This window comes from Netta rufina (assembly GCF_964035555.1).
Source record: "Netta rufina genome assembly, chromosome: 12".
NCBI lineage: Eukaryota > Metazoa > Chordata > Aves > Anseriformes > Anatidae > Netta > Netta rufina.
The window spans coordinates 6,910,778-6,933,916 of record NC_140135.1 but is presented as its reverse complement, the minus strand read 5'-3'; the positions used below and the strand labels follow the sequence as shown (position 1 = coordinate 6,933,916).

At 62.5% G+C, this 23,139-nt stretch overlaps 3 protein-coding genes across 3 annotated transcripts; 2 read left to right on the top strand and 1 right to left on the bottom strand.

The window, feature by feature from the left end:
- Window positions 1–7,111: 7,111 nt before the first annotated feature.
- Window positions 7,112–12,170, bottom strand: LOC311213846 (chloride intracellular channel protein 2-like). Its single transcript, XM_084294123.1, has 6 exons — window positions 11,945–12,170; window positions 9,290–9,399; window positions 8,960–9,085; window positions 8,640–8,746; window positions 8,339–8,520; window positions 7,112–8,230 (listed from the first exon to the last, which is right to left on the bottom strand). The coding sequence occupies exons 1-6, from the start codon at window positions 11,990–11,992 to the stop codon at window positions 8,069–8,071; spliced, it is 735 nt and encodes a 244-aa protein (XP_084150249.1). The 5' UTR covers window positions 11,993–12,170; the 3' UTR covers window positions 7,112–8,068.
- Window positions 12,171–13,563: 1,393 nt separating this feature from the next.
- Window positions 13,564–16,989, top strand: LOC311213834 (protein eva-1 homolog C-like; the record flags this gene model as incomplete). Its single annotated transcript, XM_084294107.1, has 8 exons — window positions 13,564–13,649; window positions 14,714–14,913; window positions 15,388–15,511; window positions 15,624–15,776; window positions 15,876–16,019; window positions 16,114–16,185; window positions 16,389–16,478; window positions 16,610–16,989. Exons 1-8 carry the CDS (start codon window positions 13,574–13,576, stop codon window positions 16,987–16,989), a joined length of 1,239 nt encoding a protein of 412 aa, XP_084150233.1. The 5' UTR covers window positions 13,564–13,573.
- A 2,273-nt stretch (window positions 16,990–19,262) lies between these two features.
- Window positions 19,263–22,952, top strand: CCNB3 (cyclin B3). Its single transcript, XM_084294112.1, has 12 exons — window positions 19,263–19,314; window positions 20,289–20,396; window positions 20,479–20,562; window positions 20,674–20,780; window positions 20,925–21,000; window positions 21,153–21,251; window positions 21,355–21,447; window positions 21,615–21,752; window positions 22,051–22,206; window positions 22,408–22,557; window positions 22,644–22,774; window positions 22,848–22,952. The coding sequence occupies exons 2-12, from the start codon at window positions 20,304–20,306 to the stop codon at window positions 22,915–22,917; spliced, it is 1,197 nt and encodes a 398-aa protein (XP_084150238.1). The 5' UTR covers window positions 19,263–19,314; window positions 20,289–20,303; the 3' UTR covers window positions 22,918–22,952.
- Window positions 22,953–23,139: the final 187 nt, after the last annotated feature.

Below are 23,139 nucleotides of genomic sequence, written 5' to 3'. Positions count from 1 at the left end.
TGCCCCTTGCCTCCTGTCCTTTCGCTGGGCAGCACCAAGAGGCTCCCAGCTCCACCAGCGTCGCTCCACCGGGTGCCTGCCCGCGTTGGTAAGGTCTCCTTGCCCCAAAGACCTTATCTCCTTGCTCCTTTTGAGGCTGAGCCTTCCCAGGTCGTCTTTTCGGACCTCTGCTGGGCTCGCTCCTGCGTGTCAGCCCCCTGCCTCGACCTGCTGGTGATGCCCTTAGCGCAGCCCGCGCCTGGATCTCGCTCTCCAGCCCCTCTCGCTTGGACGTTTGCTGGCCAGGGGAGGGTTTTTCCTTCTGGCACCTTCTCCCTGCATTTTCTCCGTGGGCAGAACCTCCAAGTGGACCAGGGCAGATGCCTCCTGGGGGAACCACACGGGCTCGTCCTGGGTGTGCCAGCTGTATTTCGGCGAGATCTACGATATCTACTGGGCGAGAGTGAGAGCTGCCGAGGGCGGCCAGCTGTCCCCGTGGGTTTATTCCAACGAGCTGCAGCCATACAGAGACAGTAAGGACCAGGGAGCCCCTTCAACCACATCCCTGCTCCTCCTGGGGGGGCTGACGGGCAGAGAGGTCCTTGGAGAGGTGGGAAAAGTGCCCGGGCAGAGGAACGGGGAGGGGGGAGCAAGGAGAAGGGCTCGGTGTAGAGAGAGGGGATGGAGGAGGAGACGCAGTTGAGATGAAGACCCTCGGTGGGACACCCCAGGCCATCAGGAATGTGGGTTTTTGGAGAAGGCTTTGAGATGGGGAAGCAAAAGGGGATGGGATGTCCCTTCACATCTAAAAGCATCCCTTGTTCATCCCAGCCGGGGGTGCAGGAGGCGCTGGCTGGGGGCAGTTTTGTCGCAGCAGGCTGGTGAGGGCAGGAGGATCAGAACAGCACAATTTCTAGAGAGACGTTTCTAGAGAAACGAGATGTTTTGAAGGCTTGTTCTGCTTCCTCCTTATTATTTTTTTTTCTCTCCCTACAGCCATTGTGGGCCCCCCCACGTTGTCCTGGCTGTTCCAGGGCCACAGCCTCAGCGTCAACGTCAGCGTGCCGCTCACTCCGTTCCGGAGCAAGAAGGGCTCCTACAAACCGGTCAACAAAGTGCTGCTCAAGCTGTGGTACTGGCTGCACCTCTACGACGGGGAGGTGCTCACCCAGCAAGTGCGTGGCAGGGGGGGGACACGGGGTGGGGACAAGGGCAAGAAGGACACGGGGCATGCAGAAGCTTCCCTGGTGCAACGGGGATGCTCTGGAGCCCGCACCCCATTGCGCAGGGGTGGTGGCAGATACGAGGGGGCTGATGGTTTGCACGCCCCCCCAAAATCAGGGCTCGCAGCCTGATGCTGGAAGGGGACCCCCTTTCCTCTTCTGGCTCGCAGGCGTACTGAAAAACTAACAATTTGGGGATGGGAACACGGGGAGGGGGGGGTCTGTTGCACAGGCAACGACGCTCGGTGCCTCGGCCACGCGTCCCCTCTGCTTGCAGGTGCCCTGCAGGCGGAGCGGGAGGGGAGCACCCTGCACCTTCAGGCACCTGAAGCAGAGCACGCAGTACTGCGTCCGCACGGTGGCCGTGGGCACGACCCCCGAACACAGCCGGGAGGCTGAGCAATGCCTGGTGACCCCGGCAGCTCCTGCAGGTGAGAGCCTGCGTCGAGGGCACGCGGGTCGCACACCCTGGGCTGATCTGCTCGGGGCCGGACCCGTTTTGGGGGGATGCTGCCTGGCGTGGGAGCTCCCTCCACCCCTCAACCCGTGGGGACCGTCCCAGCAGGCTTCCCCTGGGTCCTCCTCGCCGCGCTGAACGCCACCTTCCTGCTGCTGAGCGTGGCCGGGCTCTGCCTGCTCCACCTGTACGTCTTCCCCAAGCCCTCGGAGATGCGCCTCCCGAAAACGCTGGTGAGTGAGGGCCACGGGGATCCCAGCACCTCCTTCCCTCCACCCCTCCGGGCGTCCCAGTGCTCCCAAGCCTTGCTGCATGGGAGGAGATGCTGGCGGGTCACGCTGCAGCGGGGTCCTGAGCAGGCTGGGAGCAGGAGCCCTCCGGCCCTTGGGGTCCCTGGGGGTGGGTGCCCGGCTGCACCAGCTCGAAGAGGGGAAGAGAAGAGCCAGGGTGCTGTCCTCAGGATGTCTTTGCAATTTCTGCAATTTTCTGCAAATTTCTGAAAATTTTCTGCAGCCCCAGAATTTTTTCTGGGGCTGCAGTGCTGCTGGGCTCACCCGGGTATTCTCAGCCAGCAGAATGGAGCCATAAATCTCCATTTCCTACAGGAAAAGCCCTATGGAAACACTCACCAGGACAGCCCATCTCCCTAGATCCTATTTCCCCTCTTTAATCCCATTTCCCAGGACTGTGGGTGGCACCTCCGGGCACACAAGTGACCTGCCAGGCTACGAAGCCCCCCGTACCTCGTGCAGAGGCGGTGGCCAGCTGCTCCCCCTGGATTTCAGCAGCTGGCTTCTGCTCGGGGGTCGGGATTTTGGCAAGCCGGGACTGACTTCTTTTGCTGCTTGCTTGCCCCCAGGCCCCTCTGGACAGGAACAGCGGGGTGCCCACCCTCGTGCCGCGGGAGGACGCGCTCGCCCTGCTGCTGCCGGCCGGCGAGGAGCCGCCAGCGCCTGGAGCCCCACCGCAGCCCAGGGCGAGGCGTCCCCAGGAGCCGAGTGGTTACTGCCCCAATGGGTTTGGGATGTCCCGTCCCGAGGGCTGGGACACGTCCTGCACCCACAGCCAGCCCGGGCAGGCGCTGGGCACCTGGGCATCGCTGAGGCTGGAGGAGGAGGAGGAAGAGGAGGAGGAAGAGGAGGAGGAGTGTGATGGGGATGCTGCGATGCCTTCCACTGACAGCAGCACGAGAGATGGGGACTATGGGACATCCGAGACGTGGCTCCCCCCATGCCTCCAGCTTTATTCCAAGTGCCCGTGGCCAGCTCCAGCAGTGGCTGTCAGCCTTCGTCCCTCCCTGCAAACCATCAGCTTCAGCCCCGGGGAGCCGCAGGAGAGCGGGGCAGGGTGCTGGGTGCCGCTCAGCTCCGTCAAGCTGCCGGCCAGCAAAGAGGAGGACGAGGAGCAGCTCCCCTGTGCTGCCCACCCCCCGAGGACCGAGCTGCAGCCGGGGGACAGTGGCACGCAGCAGGGTGACACGGGGCGGGCAGCACCAGGCTGCCCCTGCCCGGTGCTCCTCAGCACGTCCCACATGGGCACACTCCATGGACAGGCGGCAGCAACGTCCTCAGAGCATCCCTCCGTGGTTTTGGGGGCTTCTGGGGCAAAATGTGAGGAATAGGTGCCCCAGCTGAGCCCCCCCACACCTTTATTTATCCACCTACAGAAGTGTGTGTGCACTGCTGCCTCTCTCTGTATCCACACGCACAAACGTCTCTTTCATTAGAGGAGATTAATTTTATTATTATTTTTTTTAATCTTGTCTGGATAGACTGTTATTTCTAAATAACACTAATTTATGATGGGAGCTCGCTTATTGCCTCTGTGCCACAGGACGAGTGCTGCCCGGCCTGGGGAAGCTGCTGGGAAATTTGGGCTTCCCTGGGGGAAATTACAGCACGCCAAAAAGGCCGGTTCCTCAGCAGGATGGATTTATTATCCCTCCTCTCCAGGCTCCTGGACCCGTGATGCTCAGTCTGGATTTGGGAAAGGTCCCAGCGGTGGCACAAGGGGCTGCCCCTCTCTGGGGTTGCCCCCAGAGGGGTGTCCTGGGGTTTTCGTCTGTCCCTGGGGCAGGTGTGTTGGGTGGTGCCTCGCCAGGGCTCATCTCGGGCTCAGCTGGAACAAGAGAGTCTGATTTTCCTTCACTGGTTTCACTTTCTTTTTTCACTACCACAAAAAAAAAAAAATTGGGGGGGTGGGAGAAGCACCTGCTGTCACGCCGGGCCATGTGAAATGGCCTTTTTCATTTTCAGGTGTTTAGAAAGCAAACCCAAAAGCCAAGTCAGAAGAATTTCCCCCATCTTCACATCAGGCAGACTTCAGAGGGGGTTGAGGTTTTGAGGCAAACGCGGGAGGCAAAAGCGGCGTAATCTGTAAATCCTCGGCAAAACGTTCCACGCTGACCTTCCCTCCCACGCAGCACCCTCTTTTTTTCCTTTCTTTCTTTTTTTTTTTTTTTTTTAACAAAATCTTTCTTTGGAGCTTTTTGATGCCTTTGATCTGCCCAAGCTCCCCGTACCCAAGCCCCAGGGCTGCTTTTGCTGCCCTGCAGCTCCACGGTGCTCATCTCCTCGGGGAGCTCCGCAGATGCACAACCTGCTTCTGCTTGGAAACCTCCAGGAGTGGAGACCCTGCCCTGCTTGCAGCTGCCCAGCATCAAAAAAATCCAGCCCAAAAACCCAGGTCACATCCGCGCGCCGGTGACCCGGAGGTGGCACTCGGCGCCGAGCACCGTGCCAGCCGGGCTCCTCTGCTGGGAGGTGCTGGGACCACGCTGGGCTGGCGGGTGCTGGGCTCGCTCTGGGATGCAGCGGGTGCTTTTCGAGCAGCCTGCCAGCTCTCAGGGCGCGGAAGACAGGCGGCCCTTTTCCGAGCCCGCGGGTGACTCAGGCGAGGCGCTCGCCGCAGCAGCAGCCACCCAAGCCCAGGGGGTTGGAGCAGCAGCGGAGTCTCTCTGCGAAACAGAAACGGCGAGAGTGGAAAAAGGCAGAGCGCCGGTGACATTTCGCTCTGGCATTTCAGCAGCACGAGTTTCTGATTGTTTGGGGGGGGGGGGGGGGGGTAGATCGCACCGCCTGGCGGGCGCGGGGCTGCGCAGAGCCACCGTGAGAAAGCGCGGGGCCGCGCGCCCACGTGCACCGCTGGAGACCTGGTGCCACCGCGCACGGCTTGGTCTGCCCGCCCAGAGCCTCTGCTCCGTCTCTGCAGGCGTTAAAGTGTTTCGTGGGATGGGGCCGTGCAGGGGCAGCCCCCCACCCGAGCGGCATCGCGTCCCCTCCATCCTCGCTGCGGGCACCAGCTGAGCCTGGCTCCTGCCCCACGCTGCAGCCCAGAACCCGGAGAGGTGGGGATGGGTCCTGAGACACCCAGGGCGCCCCTCAGCATCGTGCCTGCGGGTATTTGCCGCTGAAGTCTCCGAAATTCTCTGACTCACCCCCTCTTCAGGCCTGCTCCCCGTGCCGTTGGTGTTGTGAGCGCCTGCTGGTGCCAGATCAAAGCGGCGAGGGGGGTGCAGCCGGGAACGGCTCTTTATGAGAAGCAGCCCATCAGGGACCATCAAGAGGGTATTTCTCATTACTAATTCTCGGAGAGCTGAGCTGCCAGCCACCGAAATATTGGAGAGGGGAATTTTTCAGTGCGGGGGCTCGCGGGGCTTTTGCAGCTGCCGCATGGGAAATCCGGCACTTAACTAACCCGAGGGAGACGGCAGCTCCTGAAATGACAGAGAAAAACTCAGCTCTAGCATTTTGCCAGCAGCCAGAGCCCTGCTTGGCGTTGGACGAGGCAGGAGGCAGAGATGCAAGGGGCTGAGGCTGGAGACAATGTGGTGTGGGCTGCCCGAGGTGGGTTTTGGGGCACTCCTCGTCCCGGCCCGTGCAGCTTCTCCATGGGCAGCTCCGCGGCAGGACCCGAGGGAGGGTGCCCAAACCACGCTGGGGCCAAGCCCTGGGCTGGGAGGTGGCCCCAGGGGTGGCTTCGCTGCAGAGCATTTCCCAGCGCGTGCCCTGGGCTGGGAGTGCCCTCGTCTGGGGACGCGTGGCAAGTGTCTGCAGGGTGCTGGGCTGGTGTCCTGGGCGTGCTGTCACCCCTCCGCCTCTGCTCCCCACGGCTCCCCGTGCCCCCCATCCTCAGGGGCAGGCTGAGGAGTGCTCCAAGCAGCCAGCTTGGTGCCTTGGTGCCTTCTCACCCCGCTCCAGAGACCCGTGAAACTCTCCCTGGCTGCTCACGGGAAGGGCACCACCAGGACCGCGCTGTCCCAGCGGAGGCGGCCGGTCTGAGGCCACCCAAGGGACCTCTGCCAGCTGGATTTCTCTGAGCTGAGCCTCCCAGGCGAAGCGGTTTAAAGGGAAGCCATCCCAGCTGGCTGATGCTGTGGTAGCTGTTTTCCCAGGAAAACCCCTTTTCGTGACCCTGCCGCTGGAGTGCTGGCTGCCGGTCCTCCATCCGCCGGTTTTCCAGAGAAAAAAGGTGGGTGTTGGAGCCAAAAAACATCCGGGCCCCAGCACTGGCCATGCCTCGCGTGATGTTCAACCAGAATCCCTTTGGCTTGCAGGGATCTAACAGCCGGGACGTGTGGATCTGTGTGCTTTGTCCAGGCGCTGGCCCCGTGTTCCCTTCTCCCAACCCGCCACGGGCACGGGGTCACCTCTCCGCCTTCCCTCCCTCTCCCTTCCCCAGCACAGCCCCGGCACGCAGCAGAGCCCCTGGAAACCCAGCCGTGCGTCCATCAGGTGTCCTCACAGAGGAGGGACACGGCTGTGGAGGGCGCAGTGACAGTCCCCTCCTGTCACCGGGACGGGTGGCCGAGGCAGGAGAAGCACCGACGCACCTGATGCACGCGTCCAGCTTGCAGGGCACTGGGGGAGGCTGGGGGCCATAAAAAAGGACCTCTGCCTGCCCCAAAACTCACAGGCTCCTGGCGACCTGCTCAAGGCTTGCAGCAGGAGGTGAGACGACCTCCAGAGGTCCCTTCCAACCTCTGCCAAAAAGCCTCCCAGGGTCGGGCCACCACCTCGCTGCCTGGCACTGCTGGGAAGGGAGCGGGCGCGCGGCTCCTCTTTGCCCCTCGGCTGACTCACGGGGACTTCCAGAGCTTTAGCAACTCCCCCACGTGCCCGAGGCCAGGAAAATACCTCCACAGCCTAGTGCTGGGGCTGGCTGAGCTCCTGGCACCCTGCCCCTGGGGTTGTGCAAGGACACAGGGGCTGGGGGCCATCCCCGTCGCCACCTCCCCACTGAACCCAGACGTTTGTGCTGACGGCTGGGCTGCTGCGGGGTCACAGGCAGAGGGAGCTGAAGGGGATGCCCTTGTCCAGGCAGAGCAGGGCCCCAAAAAAGAGGGGTGAGTGCCTGGCAGGTCCTGGGACCCTCTGGGACCTGCCAAGGGGACAGGGACACCAAGGGGTTGGCCTTGGGGTGGGGGTGATCATGGCGCTGACAGGGGGCGAGCGAGGCGTATTAAAATAGAGTTTATTGCTGTTCTTAGTTACAAAATAGAAAAAAAAAAAAAATAACACCCAACAAACAACCCGAAACCCATCAGTTACAAAAGCAGTCCCCAAACCCGGTGCTGTGGGAGCAGGCTGGCGAGGACACACCTTTTAGTGCAAAGAGGGAGGTGGCAGTGAGAGCTGGCGGGTGGCTCTGCCGGGGGGGGGTCCCCGCGGGGCCCTGGCGCTCACTGTACAGTATTTTTTTGGTGGCCACGGGGGGCTCGAGGGGGCTGGTGGAATCGGCAGGCGTGGGCAGGAGCCCTTGGAGGAGGTGGAGGTGTGGGGTGGGGAGGCTAGGGGGCTTTGGCACCGGGTGGGAAGGCAGAGAAACGGAGCCGGGCTGGCACCAAAGCTGCCCGGGTGTCCCCCTGGGTGCTTTGCCCGTGCCTCTCCCAGACCAGGTGGGAGCAGGGAAGGGGCCTCAGGGTCTCGTATCTGGCAGGGGCCAGGTGGGAGCTCACAGCCGGCACCTCCTGGCCCCTGCAGGGTGCCCCCGATGGGCTGCAGGTCTGCGAGGAGCCCCCCGCAGCCAAACGGCAGGGGAAGAGCTTTTCGGGGTCTCCAGCTGGAGCCCGGGTGCCTCGTGGGACGGGCGGTGGGGGGACCTTCGGGAAGGTCTCGTCTCCACCACGGCAGTCCGGCGCTTGGCTTTTCCCGTGCCGTGTCACGAGAGCAGGGCGTTGGGTTTGTGTTTTTGTTTTTTGGGGGGAGGGCAAGGAGGGGAGGCACGGTGACACGGTCGCCACTGCGGCCACGCAGCCACCGGTCCGTAGGTGGTGGCACGCACGGGAGGGGGTGCAAAGCAAGGGGCTGTTTCCACAGCTCGGGGTCTCGGGGTGCCAAACCCCCCCTCCAGCCCCTCTCTCGGCCAGGCTGTGGTGGGAGGCGGAGGGCCCGGCGGGCCTGCAGCGGGGCTAGGTCATCTTCCTGGCCACGCTGGCGTAGGTGTGGATGATCTCCTCGTCCGCCGGGCACGTGTGGCTGAACTCATCGCAGGCGTAGGCGTTGTTGAGGTAGCGCCAGACGCCCGTCATGTCGGCCGGGATCTCGAAGTCGCGGTACTTTTTGGCCGCGATCTGGAGAGAAAAAGGAGGAGGAGGAAGAGGAGGAGGAAGAGGAGGAGGAGGAGGAGGCTGAGACCCTGCTCGCGGGGTGCCCCCCAGCCCGGCCCTGGCTGCCCTTACCTTGATGATGTGCAGCTTGGGCAGGAGGTTGCAGTCGGCCAGCGTCAGGTGGTCCCCGTCCAGGAATTTCCTCTTGGAGACGGCGATGTCCTCCACGCTGTCCTGGTCGATCTCCTCGGGCAGCGGGTTGTTGAGGTACTGATCCAGCCGGTGGAACTCCCGCAGCAGCGCCTTCTCCAGGTCTGGGAGGGCAGGGGGGGGTGGACACGCGCTGCCTTCAGCCAGACACCCTCTCCACACCACCTCCCTCACCCTCAGCAGGCTTTGCCCTCCCCGTCCGCCCCCTCCCCGTTTTTCTTACTGCTGTTTGCTTCCTTGCGCGGGTTCTTGATGTAAGCCGAGAACTTGGCGAAGATGTCGCTGCCCACGTCGAAGGACTCCTTGTACTTGGGGCTCAGGTGCGGGTACCTTCAGAGAGAGCAGCCATCAGTCACCGCTGCCGGCTGCAAAAGCCCCAAAAATCCACAGGGAAACCTGCACCGCCTGCCCACCCCCTCCCTAGCTCCATCCCCAGCCCCGCTGCCTTTCCTCCCATTGTTTTCTGTCACCGTCCCCCCCGCCCCGGCCGCTCTCCTGCCTCGGTTTCCCCACCCGCCCGGCCCGAGGCGGGTCTGTAATTACGTGGGGGGGCCCAGGGTCTGCTCCAGGAACTCCTCGATCTTGATGAAGTCAGTTTTCAGCTCCCTGTTGAACAGCAGGAAGGGTGGGTTGGTGCCCGGCGCTAAATCCTTCAGCTCTTCGGGTTTCCTGGAGCAGAGAAAATAAAAGGGCCAAGCTGGGGAGGGCACCCAGGGCCGGGTGCAGCCCCATTAGTATTCTAGACCGGGTTTGGGGGAGGCTCTGAGGTGCCCCCCAACTTTTGGCTCTGCCCTCGGACCTGGGTGCCGAGGATGCCCGCACATGGTTGCGCGGGGCTGGAGCGCGGGGCGCTGCACGGCGGTGGCACCTCACCTGGTCATGTCCACCGTGGTGACGTTGAACTTCACCCCCTTGAGCCACAGCACCATGAAGAGGCGCTGGCAGAAGGGGCAGTTCCCGATGTTCTCTCCATCCAGACCAGCCTGCGGGGAGAGCAGGGAGCACCCTCAGGATGGCCGGGGGTCGGACCCTTCCCGGAGATCCAAGATAAAGCCGGGAGGAGGAGGAAGAGGAGGAGGAAGAGGAGGAGGAGGAGGAGGAGGGAGGATTGATAGTGGATGGGACAGGAAGGGAGGGTCAGCTTGGCCGGGAGGCCAGGCCGGAGAGGGGAAATGTTCTCATGTTTGCCAGGAAAAGCGCAGCTTGTTTTCGTCTGCTGCCTCCTGCGCTCTGCACGCTTCCAGAGGCCGAGCACGGCTCCCCCAGCAGGAGGCACAACCATCGTCCACGTCCCTGGGGCTGGGGGAGCACCACCGGGGGGCTTCCAGCCCCATCCCTGCCCACGCCGACGTGGATGTAAGCAGGGAGGAAGAGGATGCTTCAGGAGCTGAAGACGCAGGGACCCCTCTGCCTGGTTCCCCTGGGCTGGAGGCGATGCTCTGCCTTTCCACCACGCCACCACCTTCCAGTCTTTCCAGAACGAAACTAAGCTGTAACCAGTTTCCTATCCCCAGCTGTCACGAAGGGATGCCCCTAAGAAGAGCGGGATTGGTTTCTCAGGCGCTGTTTCTCGTGGGAATCTCTGCTTCCTTCTTCCCGTGGGTGCTCCCGAGCAGTGGAAGCTCAGGAGCCACCTGTCAGCCCCTAGAGGACTGCTTGGGAATGGGTAAAATTTGGGTCTAGGTGTCCTGAGAGGGGCTGGAGGGTTAGGAGACAGCTTTCCAGGGCTGCCCTGCTCTTGTGCCGTTGAGCATCTCCACTCCCTTCCCGACTCCATCCCAAGCCAACACCGATGTCGGCCCTTGGGGCGCCTCCAGCACCGGCGGCTCGGTGCGGCCACCCTGAAAGGAAAACGGGGACGGCCTCTGCAGGAAAAAACAGAAAGCAAACCTAAGCCAGAGCCCGTCCTCGGATGCTCAGAGACAAATCTTTGTCAAGAGGAAGCTCCCCTGGTGCTCGTGGGCAGCAGGGAGCGCGGGGGAAGGTTTGGGGAGGCCACGTGCCCTCCCTCCGCAGCGAAAGCCGAGCAGCAAGGAGGGGAAGTCATCGCTCTCCGCTTCCTTCTCCAGCAACAGCCTCTTCCTCTGCTCAGCGCAGGCTTCAGCAGCCCCCGGCCCCACCCTGGCTGACTCTGCTCCCCGTTTCCCCATCCAGAGGATGCAGGAACCCATCAGGATGAGGGATGAAGCCCTGCAGGTGACGGCTGAACTCTTCCCGATGATGGATGAGCCCCTCCAGATGCCAGAGAAACCCCTCCAGATGATGGAGAAACCCCTCCAGATGATGGAGAAACCCTTCCAGATGACGGATAAAGCTCTCCAGATGACGAATAAATGAATAAACCCCTCCAGATGATGAATAAACCCCCTCCAAGACGATGGGCAAGGCCAGCCCGGGAGGCGCAGCCTCTCAGCCCCAACCCCGAGGCCCCACGGTTGCACGAGGCATCGAAACCCCAACGTTGCTCAGAAGTTCCTGTGGTTTTGCTCTTGGTGAAGCAGCGCGAGGAGGAAGGAGCGCCCCGACCTGCATCACCTCAACGTCCCCCAGGCCTGCCCAAAATTCCTCCCCCCAAAATAAAGCTCAGGAGCACCTTGGGGTGAGCTACAGGCAGGCGCCGTTTCCTGAGGGCTCCGGGGGTGATGCGCAGCATCGGGTTGCTGACAGACACCCGAGAAGGGTTTTTTGGTGCTAAATTAAGATTTAGGGGAAGTCCTACAGCCGCTGCTTTGTTTTCTGTTTCCCTTCCCTCCAAAAACCCCCCTCAAACGTGGTGCCGCCATCGCAGCCGCCTCACTAGGCGCCATCCTCCTCTCCCCACCCATCCTGGGGTGAAAAGCGGTGCGGGAGGGGGAATTGGAGACCTACTGAAGGTCTCAAATCCTAAATTGAAGGGTTTTCTCCCAGCAAATACCCCGCACGGGGCTCAGCCCAAGCTCGGCGCCCAGCAAGCAGCGCCTTGGCAAGGGGACGGGGCAAAGCCCCGGGTGACGCTTCCCGGCACTGATTTCCAAGGAGGGGAGCGGAGACCGCGCGGCTGCAGCTGTTTGGAGCGGGAGTGTTTCGAAACGTTCCCGAGGAAAGCGCTTGAAAAATTGCTCAATGGAAGGGAAAAAAAAAAAAGAGAGAGAGAGAGAGAGAGAGGGAGGGAGAAAGAGCAAAACCCATTTCCAGTGAATAATCCTCGGGGCTGACCTAAGAAGCCGCCCCATCCCGCCCACGCGTGGGCACCCGCTCCGTTTCCCAACGCCAGCTCCTAGCAGCCGCTCGAGGAGCTGCCCTGCTGCGTTCCCACCCTCCTGGTGCTTTTCCCACCTGTGGCTCGTCTTATTGGGGTCCCCGAGCAGGCTCGCCCCTCTCCCTGGCTGCCTTTGTGGCTCTCAGGGCTGCAGGGCCACCGCTGGACCGCAGCATCCCCCGGGGCCGCCTGCTCCCCGCGCCACCCCGCCGGCTCTCCCGAAGCGCAACGAGGGCCAGCGGCACCTCCTGCCCCCCACCCACAGCACCCGTTGGCCTCGCCGAGCCCACCTTGACAAAGAGCTCGATCTCGGGCTCCTTCGAGGGCCGGCTCTCCATCCCGACGGCGTGGTGAGCTGCTGGGGAGGGGAGGCTGAGCCGCTCAGCGCTGCGCTGAGTTTCGCCCGTCCTCTGCGGCGCGCAGCTGCAGCACCTCGCGCCGGGCTGGGGCCGGGGCTGGGGCTCGCCCTTTCCTTCCCTTTTTGAAGCGGGGAGGAGCGATGGGGTGCAGGCGAGGAGGGGGAAGCTGCGGGGCCTCCCAGCTGTGACTCAGCACGGGTCTATCTGGATGCGCTGTCGGGTCCCCAGCCGGGCTATCGCACCCGCCCAGGCGCCTCCAAGCAGCCCGCTGGCCGCTGCCGGCAGCTCCCCGATGGGAGACGGGGTTTGGTGGGGTTTTGTTTTGGTTGGGTTTTGTGTTTTTTGGTTGTTTTTTTTTTGTGTTTTTTGTTTTTTGTTTTTTTTTTTTATTGCACAGGAAGTGTCTGCATCTACCCCTTCGCCACCCTCCCAGCCCCTTTCCCTGTTGCTCCCCTCTGCCCTCTGAGCATCTCGCGCCGCTGCCCCGCGGGACCCCACGGGTTCGGGATGCGGGCAGGGTGCCCACCCCGCTGCGAGGACAAGGAGAGGCTCTGGGGGAGCCCGGAGGGCGAGCGGCACAGCCTGGCTGCTTGCCACCGCCTCCTCGCAGCCAGCCCCTGGCAGGAAGGCATTGCAAAACGCCCGAGGAGGGAAAGCGAAAAGGGGACGGAGCGCATCGGGGCGCGGTGATGGGAAGGAGGGGAAGGGGGGGGGGTTGTCTGGCGTCCAGGGCCCCGTTCCTGGAATTTGGGCTGTTTCACAGGAAAGATGACTGCCCTGCTTTCCTCCCCAGGATGGGAGGGAAGCGCTCGCTGTCGGATGGGGCTGGCGGCTGGCCCGGAGCAGGCAGGCTTCCCGGCACCCCCGGGCTCCCCTCCTCTCCCAGCCTGGGCGAGCCCCGGCTTGTGCAGCGGTACCACAGCGTCAGTGCCGAGCGTCGAGTTAAAAAGTCGTATTTTTTCTTCATTTTGGTCACTTTGCGTAAAATGATTGGCGGTTTGTTTGTGTTTTTGTTTTTTTTTTTTTTTTAATTACTTTTTTTTTTAGTTTTATTTTTTATTGCACCCCGATTGCTTGAACCAGCCCTGCTCCAGCTCGGGTAGGCTCAGACCTCGCTGCAATTCATCTGAGGCTGGCGAACGAGGCGAGGGCTCTGCTGCCACAGGGCTCGGTGCCCATGGGTACGGGCAGACACGGGAGGCAGCGCCGCCAGCCCTTCCCTTCCTCCCCCGGCGCTGAATGACCGGACGCGTGCCGAGATGGAGATTAGGGCACACGTGCATCCGGGTGGTCGCCCGCATCCCCCCCCCTGGGGACAGGTTTGGGACCCGGCTGAGCCCCCTCGATCTGCTCAGCTGCCGAGCACCTGCTCGGCCCTACAGAGCCTTCAAAACCCCGTCCCCCTCCTCCCGGTCCCCATGCAGCCACAGCTGTCCGAAGCGGCCCCAATGTCCCTCCGCGGGGCACAGAAGGAGCCATTGTCACCGCCGTGCCAGCCCCCGCCCCGGCGCCAGCTGCCGCGGGGACCAGTGGGCAGCGGCGCAGCGGGGCGGTGGCACCATGGTGGCCACGGTCGTGGTGGCTCTGGTCCTCCTCTGCTTGCCCGCAGGGACGGAGGCCAGCCCGGAGCTCGGCGGTGAGTGGCACACGGGGGACCACGAGGGCTGGGGCACAAGCGAGGTTTGGGGGTGAGTGGGAGTTGTGGGGTGCACGGTTTTGGGGCACGCCAAGGGCAAGATCCCCTGGGAGATGTGCTGGGAACGGCCCCGCGCCCACCCAGCCTGCCCCAGCACCCTGAAAGGTGCCCCAGAGCGCGGCGGGGAGGATGTGATTTCATCTGGGCAGAGCCAACTGCACGACCGCAGCGACGGGGACTGAGTCAGCGGCAGGCGAGGATAATCACTCGCAAAATCTGACGGCAGCCTCCTCGCTGCTATTTTTTTTTTGCCCCCCAAAACAGCGCCTGAGCAATCGTGTGGCAGCGCTGGGTGGAGGCAGCGCAGTGCCTCCGTCACCGGGGCTTTGAAGCACAAAGCCCGGCCACATCCCCACTGTCCCCCTTGGCCAGGGGTGGCTCCGTGGACCTGCGGCCACAGGGGAGGTGAAAGGGGCTCTTTGTGCCAAGCCCGGCCCTGGTTTGCAGACAGACGGGCAGAGGGACAAGTGCAGGGCTGGGAGCTGAGGCTCGCAGCTGTTTGTGTGGGTTTGGGGGCTGCCAGGCTGCTGGCTGCGCCCTGTGAACCCAGCATCTTGTGTCCTGAATCCCTCAGCATCCTGCATCCTCCCTGGCATGTGGCGTCCCGCCCCGTCCCCACTTCCAAACCTCCAAATAACAGAGGGAAAAGAACAGGGTAAGAGGTTTGGGACACTGAGTAGGAAGGATTAAGACAGAGAAAAACCCCGTGCTGGGAATCTGGGGAGAGAAGGACTCCGAAAGGATGAGGGCAAGGAAAGGCCCTCTGTTAGTGATCATCTCCTCCTGGTGGTCACCTCTGGGTGCTCGTTTCTGGGCATCACCTCTGGGTGGTCACCTCTGGTGATCGCTTCTGGTGATCATCTCCAGGTGATCATCTCCAGGTGATCAGCTCTTGGTGGTCACCTCTTGGTGGTCACCTCTTGGTGGTCACCTCTTGGTGGCCACCCCTGCTCACCGTCTCTGGGTGACCATCTCCGGGTGACCTCCTCGCTCCCCACACCCAGGGTACCTACGCAAGGTGCTGAGGAACCACACCACCCACACGTGTGACGGGGAGCAGCTCCTCATCCTCTGCCCTCGCAAGACCACCATCAGCATCCTGGGCGCCTTCTATGGGCGCCGCGTGCCCAGCCCCAACCTCTGCCCCAGCCCGGGCGATGCGTCCCAGGAGAACACCGAGTGCACGTCCCCCACGGCCCACCTGGTAAGGGCAGCGTCCCGCTGCTGGTGGCAGCGCGGGGAACCCTTGGGGACCTTTTCCTGGGGGCATTTTGGGGAGATCGGGGCGGGGGGGTGGCACCTCCCGCGCTGGATCCCGGTGAGAGCAGCCTGGGGGGAGGCTCTGCTGCAGCGCAGCCAGCAGCAAAAGCTGATGGATGTCCCCAGGATGTCCTCGGGATGTCCCCAGGATGTCCCCTTCCTCCGGACCAGAGGGGACCCCAGCGGGACAGGGTGCTGCGTGCAGCCTCGTCCCCACCTCGTGGCCGTGAGCGCGCATTGCATGGGGCCACCAAAGCCACCCACGAGGCCGAGTGACCGTGGCGGGGGTGCCAGCAGCCACGGGACACCTCCCGTGGGGTGAGGGCTTGGCCCCGAGCCCAGCGACAGCGCCGAGGTGAGATCAGCCTTGGGGGCTCCCTGCTGCTGCTGCTCACCTCTGCCCCGCTGTGCCCTGCAGAAGCTGCTGGCCGAGTGTCAGGACCAGCAGTGGTGCCAGTTCTCGGTGCACAGCCAAGTCTTTGGGCCAGACCCGTGCCCCGGGACACACAAGTACCTCATCGCGTCCTACAAGTGCCGGCCAGGTGGGCAAGCGCCACGGGGGCACCTCTGGAACCCTGTGGCTGGGTAGGAGGAGGGGGGTTTGGGGTGACTGGGGCTGTGTCGGGACACCCTGCGGCGTCACCCCACCCCCAGACAACCATCGGGTGAAGACGGTGTGCGAGAACAATGTGCTGAGGCTGCAGTGCCGGCCGAAATCCGTCCTGGCCATTTACTCCGCGCATTACGGACGATTCCTGCGGGGAAAGCCTGAGTGTGACGCCCCAAACGCCGGGGGACCCCATATCGGTACGGGGTGGGGGACACAATTCAAGCCCAAATTACATCTGGGAAGAGCGCAGGAGCACCGTGCTGATGGCCAGAGGTCCCCACCGTGTGTCTCTGCAGAGTGCCTGGCTCCGGATGCCTTGAGGAGGGTCTCCAAGAAGTGTCACCGCAAGGGGAACTGCACCGTGGCCGCCGACTGGGCCACCTTCGGGGACCCGTGCCTGCCGGGCACGAAGAAGCAGCTGCGGGTCTCCTACACCTGCGGTGAGAGCAGGACCAGGAGCTGGCCATGGGGACGAGCGGGGTGGTGATGCTCAGAGCGGTGTGTGTGTGTGTGTGTGTGTGTGTCTTGTTGCAGTGCCCAAGCAGCTGCTGGAGGAGGCAGGTCCCGACACCTCGGATCCCTTCGTGCTCTCGGACTACATGCACGGTAATTCGGGTTGGGGGGGTAGGGGGAGAGACCAGCTCACGCTCCCCCATGGGTGAAGGACCCCACAGGTCCCCGTCTCCAAGCAGAGAGGCTGGGGAGATGCTTTCGGATGGGGGGAGGAGGAGGTCTCAGAGAGGAGCACCCCGAGGGCAGAGAGGAGGAGGCCGGGGGCTGGCCCCTCACATCCCCCTTGTTCACTGCAGGTGGCTGGTACAAAGGGCCCAGGTTCTCCAGGCTCCGGGAAGACAGGATGATTTTTACTAGCTCCCTGACAGCTTTTGCCCAGCTTTGGGGTACGTGGCCCCCACGTGCCAGGGTTGGGGGGGTGCGGGGGGTGAGAGGGGGGTCTCCAGGCCCAGGTACCCCTCGTGCCGCGGCGGGGGTTTGCAGCGCGGTGCCTCTCTTTGCTCTTCTCTCCCTCCAGACGTCCCTGAAAAAGTCGGCCTCTATTTCCTCTGCGGGGTGTCGGCGGGGCTGGCGCTGCTGCTCTGCATCATCAGCCCCAAAGCAGCCTTCCTGCGGGAGGCCAGGGAGGCTCTGCAGGGCCCCGGCAGCGGCTCGGAGCCCAGCCGCAGCAAGCTGAGGGACGAGCAGGACGAGGACCTGCCCGACGACAGCTCCTCCGACTCCTCCTTCCGCCGCCTCACCCGCACCTACCGCGCCACCGACAGCATCTTCGGCCCCGAGCTGACGGCGGCCATGGAGGGGGCGGCCGAGCAGCAGGGCTGCGGCGGGGAGGAGATCTGGATGCCCAAGGAGTCCAGCCCCTACGCCATCCAGAAGATCAAATCGGCCACCAAGTGAGGAGGAGCGAGGGGCCGCCGCCGTTTGGAGAAGCCGCCGCTCCTCGGCTTCCTCTCACGCCTCCCTTCGTGCTTCGCGTGCCAGCGGGCGAGCTGTGCTTTCCAGGGAATGAATGGGCTTGCTCTTTCCAGGGAATAAAAGCCAAAGCTCGTGGTTCAGGGAATGAAGCTGCCAGCCCTGGCTCCTGCCAGCCCCATCCCCAAGGGACTCCAGCCCACAGGCTGGTTCCCACATCCCCCAAAGGGACTGCACGGGGATCCAGGCGTGGTGGTGCCTCCGAGCACCTGCGTTGTGTCACCACCGACTTCCAGCCCCCTTTAGCCACAGTTGTCCCTCCCCTGCAATTAACGGTGAAAAGAGAGGAGAAATTAAATGCCGAAACTCAGCCCTGCCTCTGCGCTGCTCAGCTCCCTGCCTCCCGCCGCTGCTTCTGGCGCTGGGCCACGAGGAGCAACGAGTCGGGTCTGGGATAAGGAAAGCTTTAACCTGGGAAGGGGGAAAAGCCATCCGTGTAGCTCCCACAAACGCTTCCCTGCCCTCACTCCTTCTCTCAAGACTTGTCTCTTCCCGGGAAGCCATCCCGGAGCAAACTTCCTGCATTGCACCTCACAGGGGATCTTTGTCCCCCTATCCTTCCCCCATCCCTCGCTCTCAGCGCACCCACGAGCCTCCCGACGGCGGCGGCACCGCGGGGACTGGAAGAGCCGGCTGTGCCACGCCGAGCCCGGGCAGACACCGACCCGTCCCGGCACGGGCAGCTCGCCCCCGCGCCGCCGCGGGCGCACCGTCAGGGGGATTTTTGGCCGGGGATCACACCCCCTCCGGGGCCGCTGCTCCGCCAAGTTTCCAGCAGCGGCGGGACGCGTCCCAGATTCCCAGGCGGTGGGTGTGGGGCTGCCCTGGAGGGTTTCCGAAGGATAAACAGAGTGATGTGGGGTTTCCGAGGGATAAACTGGGAGCTGGGACTTCCACATGATAAACCAGGATCTGGGATTTCCTCTTGATAAACTAGGATCTGGAGTTTCCGAGGGATAAACTGGGATCTGAGATTTCCATGTGATAAACCAGGATCTGGGGTTTCTGAAGGATAAACTGGGATCTGGGATTTCCACACGATAAACTGGGAGCTGGGATTTCCAAGGGTTAAACTGGGATCTATGATTTCCACACGATAAACTAGGATCTGGGGTTTCTGAAGGATAAACAGGGATCTGGGATTTCCACATGATAAATTAGGAGCAGGGATTTTCCAATGATAAATTAGGATCTGAGGTTTCTGAACAACAAACAGGGATCTGGGATTTCCAAAGGATAAACTGGGATCTGGGGTTTCCGAGGGATAAACTGGGATCTGAGATTTCCATGTGATAAACCAGGATCTGGGGTTTCTGAAGGATAAACTGGGATCTGGGATTTCCAAGTGATAAATTGGGATCTTGGATTTCCAAAGGATAAACTGGGATCTGGGATTTCCACATGATAAATTAGGAACAGGGATTTTCCAATGATAAATTAGGGTCTAGGATTTCTGAAGGATAAACTGGGATCTGGGATTTCCAAGTGATAAATTGGGATCTTGGATTTCCAAAGGATAAACTGGGATCTAGGATTTCCACAAGATAAACCGGGATTTGGTTTTTCTGAAGCATAAACCGGGATCTGGGATTTCCACATGAAAACTGGGATCTGGTGTTTCTGAAGGACAAATTGGGATCTGGGATTTCCACATGATAAATTGGGATCTGGGATTTCCAAAGGATAAACTGGTACTCAGGATTTCCACAGGATAAACTGGGAATTTGGGGCTTCTGAAGGACAAACTGGGATCTGGGATTTCCCCACAATAAACTGGGATCCGGGATTTCCACATGATAAACTGGGATCGGGAGGCTCAGCAGGGAAGCTGTGCTCCCGTAGCCTGCGGCAGGGCTCAGGGGGCGACAGCGAGAAAGCCGGCTGCTGTTCAGCCGACAAAAACACGCCGTAACGACCCCAAAAGAGCACAGAGGGCGGCGCCGCCATAACACCTCGCGGCCGCCATGACACCGCCCCCGGCCGCCATGACACCGCCCCCCCGGCCGCCATGACACCGCCCCCGGCCGCCATGACACCGCCCCCCGCGGCCCGCCATTGGGCGGCGCGGCCGAATTTTAAACTTCTGCCCCCTCCCCCTAGCAACCGCATCCCGGCCGGCGCTCCCATTGGCCGCCGCCCCGCGCACGCCGCCCGCTGATTGGTCGAGAGGCTCGGCCAGTGCCGGCCGCCGCCGCCGCGCTGCTACTTTCAAAAGAGCCGGGGCCGGCGGCGGCGGCGGCGGCTGCGCAGGTGAGGGGGGGACGGGGCCCTATAGGGCCATATGGGGCCCCCCAGCCCCACGGGAACCCCCATTTCCTCACGGGGACACCCTCTGGGGTCCCCCCTACCCGTGCCAGGGGGTCTCTGGGCCCTGCGGTCCCTTCCCATGTGGGTAGAGGGGGTGTTGGGGGGGGGTTATGGGGCGGCTGGGGCCTTGGTTCCCTTCCCTGGGGGGGGTGTTGGGGTTTGGGGTCCCCCCAGATGTGTGTTCCCCCTGTGTGTGGGGTCGCTGAGCCATGCATCCCTTTCCCTGGGTGGTGGTGGGGTTTGGGGCACGTCCGTACATGTGCCTGCCCCTCCCCATATATAGGGGATATGGGGTCACCGAGCCCTGTGTCCCCTTCCCTAGGGGGGGTGTTGGGATTTGGGGTCACCCCAGACGTGTGCCCTCCCCATACATGGGGGCTATGGGGTCGTTGAGCCCTGCATCCTCTTCCCTGGGTGTATGTGTTGAGATTTTGGGTCACCTCATACATGTGCCCCCCCCGCCGCTATAATTGGGGTCTGTGGGGTCACTGAGCCCTGCATCCTCTTCCCTGAGGGGGTGTGCTGGGCTCTGGGGCACGTCCATACATATACCCCCCCATACATGGGACTGTGGGGTCACCGAGCCCTTTGTCTCCTTCCCTGTGGGGTGCGTTGGGATTTGGGGTCCCCCCAGACGTGTGCCCCCCTTCCAATACTTGGGGTCTGTGAGGCCATTGAGCTCTGCATCCTCTTTGCTGGGGGGCGTGCATTGGGATTTTCAGCCCCCCCATACACATGTCCTCCCCGTACATAGGGGCTATGGGATTACTGAGCCCTGCATCCCCTTCCCGGAGGGGGGGATACATTGGGATTTGGGCCTCCCCACATTCTTGGGGTCTATGGGTTCACCCTCAGCAGGGGGGTGCATTGGGATTTGGGTTCCCTAACATACTCTTAACCCCCTGTTTTGCTCGCAGAGGCCGAGAAAGAGGATGCCGGTGGCACGCAACACCAAGACGCTGAGCACGAAGCAGCCCCGAGCAGGCAAGGGGGCCCCCATCACCGAGAATGTTGCCCCCGAGAAGGTGAGGCCGGGCTGGGAGGATGGGGGGGGAGACCCCTCACAATGGGGTGCCCCCTGCGTCCCCTCACCCTACTGTGTTGCAGGAGGAGAGCTGCCAGGCCAAGCGGTCCCCGTCCTCGCCCCAGGGGGGGCCCAAGAAGCGCTCGGCGTTCGGGGACCTCACCAACGTGAGTGCTGCTTTGTGGGGTTATTCTGCCCTCCTGAGAGCACCCCGAGGCTCACCTCCCCCCTTTTTTTTTTTCCCCCCTGCCTTCCTCGCTCTCCCACCCCAAAAGCAGGCTCACAAGAACCAGGCGGTGGCGGGGAAGAAGGATGGGGTGAAATCCGCCTCCCGCAAGGCGCCCAGGGCCCCCGCTGCCAAGAACAACGAAGCCAACCTGAAAAAGTGAGTACCCAGGTGAGATGGGGCTGGGGTGGGAGGCTGCTGCAGCCATGGCGGGGGGATTCCTTGGGGTGACGGGGGCAGGCAGTGGCTGGATGGGGTTTCTCAGCCAGATGTGCCCCCTACTTATGTCCTTGTCCCCACCAGGTCCCTGAGAAAAACGCCCCCGACAGAAGAATCTGAGGAGTCTGAGAAAGATCCCATGCCTGAGGAGCCTGTGCAGGTACCGAGCTGCTGGGGGGGTTAAACCCCATCCCTCCTCCTCCAAACACCTCCAGTGGGGGCTGTGGGGCAGGTGGGGAGGAGCTGCCACCCCGCAGAGCTCTGCCAGCCCCCCCCAGCCTCCCCCTCACCGCAGCCTCCTCCACCCCACAGGCCCCCGTGTTGGAGGACATCGACAAGGAGCAGCTGGGCGACCCCTATGCCAACGCCCAATACGCCAAGGACATCTTTGACTACATGCGGGAGAGGGAGGTGGGTGAGGCCCGTGTGGGGTGCTCGGGGGGGCTTTTTTTTTTTTTTAGTTTTTGGGGTGTTGGGGGTGTCGGTGAGTCGCTGACGCCTGCTGCTTTGGCAGGAGAAGTTCCTGCTCCCTGACTACATGGAGAAGCAGGTGGACATCAGCAGGGACATGCGTGCCATCCTGGTGGACTGGATGGTGGAGGTGCAGGTAAGGTGGGCGCGGGGAGGGGGCTCGGGGCTCTGCGGGGCAGCTCCCACCCCACCGAGTGTACGGGACCCACGAGCAGCCCCAGGGTGCTTCGGGATTTGGGGGAGGAGAGGACTTGGCTTGTTCCTAACCCCTCCTGCAACTTTCCCAATCCCCTGTCTTTGCAGGAGAACTTCGAGCTGAACCACGAGACGCTGTACCTGGCGGTGAAGCTGGTGGACCACTACCTGGTGGAGGTGGTGAGCATGAAGGACAAGCTGCAGCTCATCGGCTCCACCGCCGTCCTCATCGCCTCCAAATTCGAGGTGACTCCCGGGCTGGGTGCGGTGTTGAGGTGAAGGGGGTTGTTTGGGAGAATTTTGGGACCCCGAGGAACTGATTGAAGGTGGCGCGTCCACCCTGGTGCTCCTCCTCCCTATCCCAGGGGCTGCAGATCTGCTTTTTTTTTCCCCGCTGTGCAGAAGCAACGGGGACACCGGGGTTCATCCCAAGTGGACGTTGGGGTGGTCCCAGTAGGAAAAGTGCCCCTAGAGGGCCTGCAAACCCTGTGGGGGACCTCTGTGGGGTCAGGGTGGGGGCGCTGAGCGGTTCCCCCCTTTACAGGAGCAGTGCCCGCCGTGCGTGGACGACTTCCTCTACATCTGCGACGATGCCTACAAGCGGGAGGAGCTGGTTGCCATGGAGAAGAGCATCCTCCGCACCCTCAACTTCGACATCAACATCCCCATCCCCTACCGCTTCCTGCGGCGCTTCGCCAAGGTGGGGGCACCTCTCCCCTCCTACCACCCCCCCCCCGGGGGGCCACCAGCAGCACTTGGAGGGGGTGAGGGGTGGCAAAATCCCGCAGTAGGGTTCTAAGAGTGTGGGGTTGGCATCCCGGGCCCCAAAAAAATAAAAGGGGGAAGGGAGGGGGGTCTGGGGTGGTGCCACAGAAAAAAAATACGATATTTCTGGCCGCAGTGTGCCCGTGTCAACATGGAGACGCTGACGCTGGCGCGCTTCCTCTGCGAGATGACCCTGCAGGAGTACGACTACGCCCGGGAGCGCCCCTCCAAGCTGGCCGCCAGCTGCCTGCTGCTGGCCCTCACCATGAAGAACCTGGGTGGCTGGGTGAGCCCCGGGGAGGGTGAGGAGGGGGGGGGATGCTGCCCTTCGAGGAGCCCCCCCCCCCAGCTCACCCCGCGTCGTTTTGGCAGACCCCCACGTTGGAGTACTACAGCGGGTACCGCGCGCAGGACCTGCACCCCCTGGTGAAGAGGCTGAACTTCCTGCTCACCTACCAGCCCTGCGACAAGCTGAAGGCCGTGCGCACCAAATACTCGCACAGGTGAGCCTCCCCCCACCCCCCTTTGAGCTGGGGGGGGCTCTGCCGAGCTTTAAAGCCCTGCTTTTCCTTCCAGGCTCTTCTTTGAGGTGGCCAAAATGCCCCCCCTGGACATGCTGAAGTTGGAGGAGAAGCTGAAGAGCTAACCCTGCCCTCTGTACATAGCCTGTAAATAGTTGGGTGTCCTGCTCTGGGAGCACGGTGTACATAGGAAAAAAAAAAAATAATAAGATAACGGGGTTGTTTTTACTTGAAGGGGGAGGTGGGGGGGAAAAAAGAAGCGATGTAGAAATGTCAATAAAATATTGTGTATTTCTTATAAAACGGTGTGTGTGGCTCCTGGGGGCGCGGCGGGGGCTGCTGGAAGG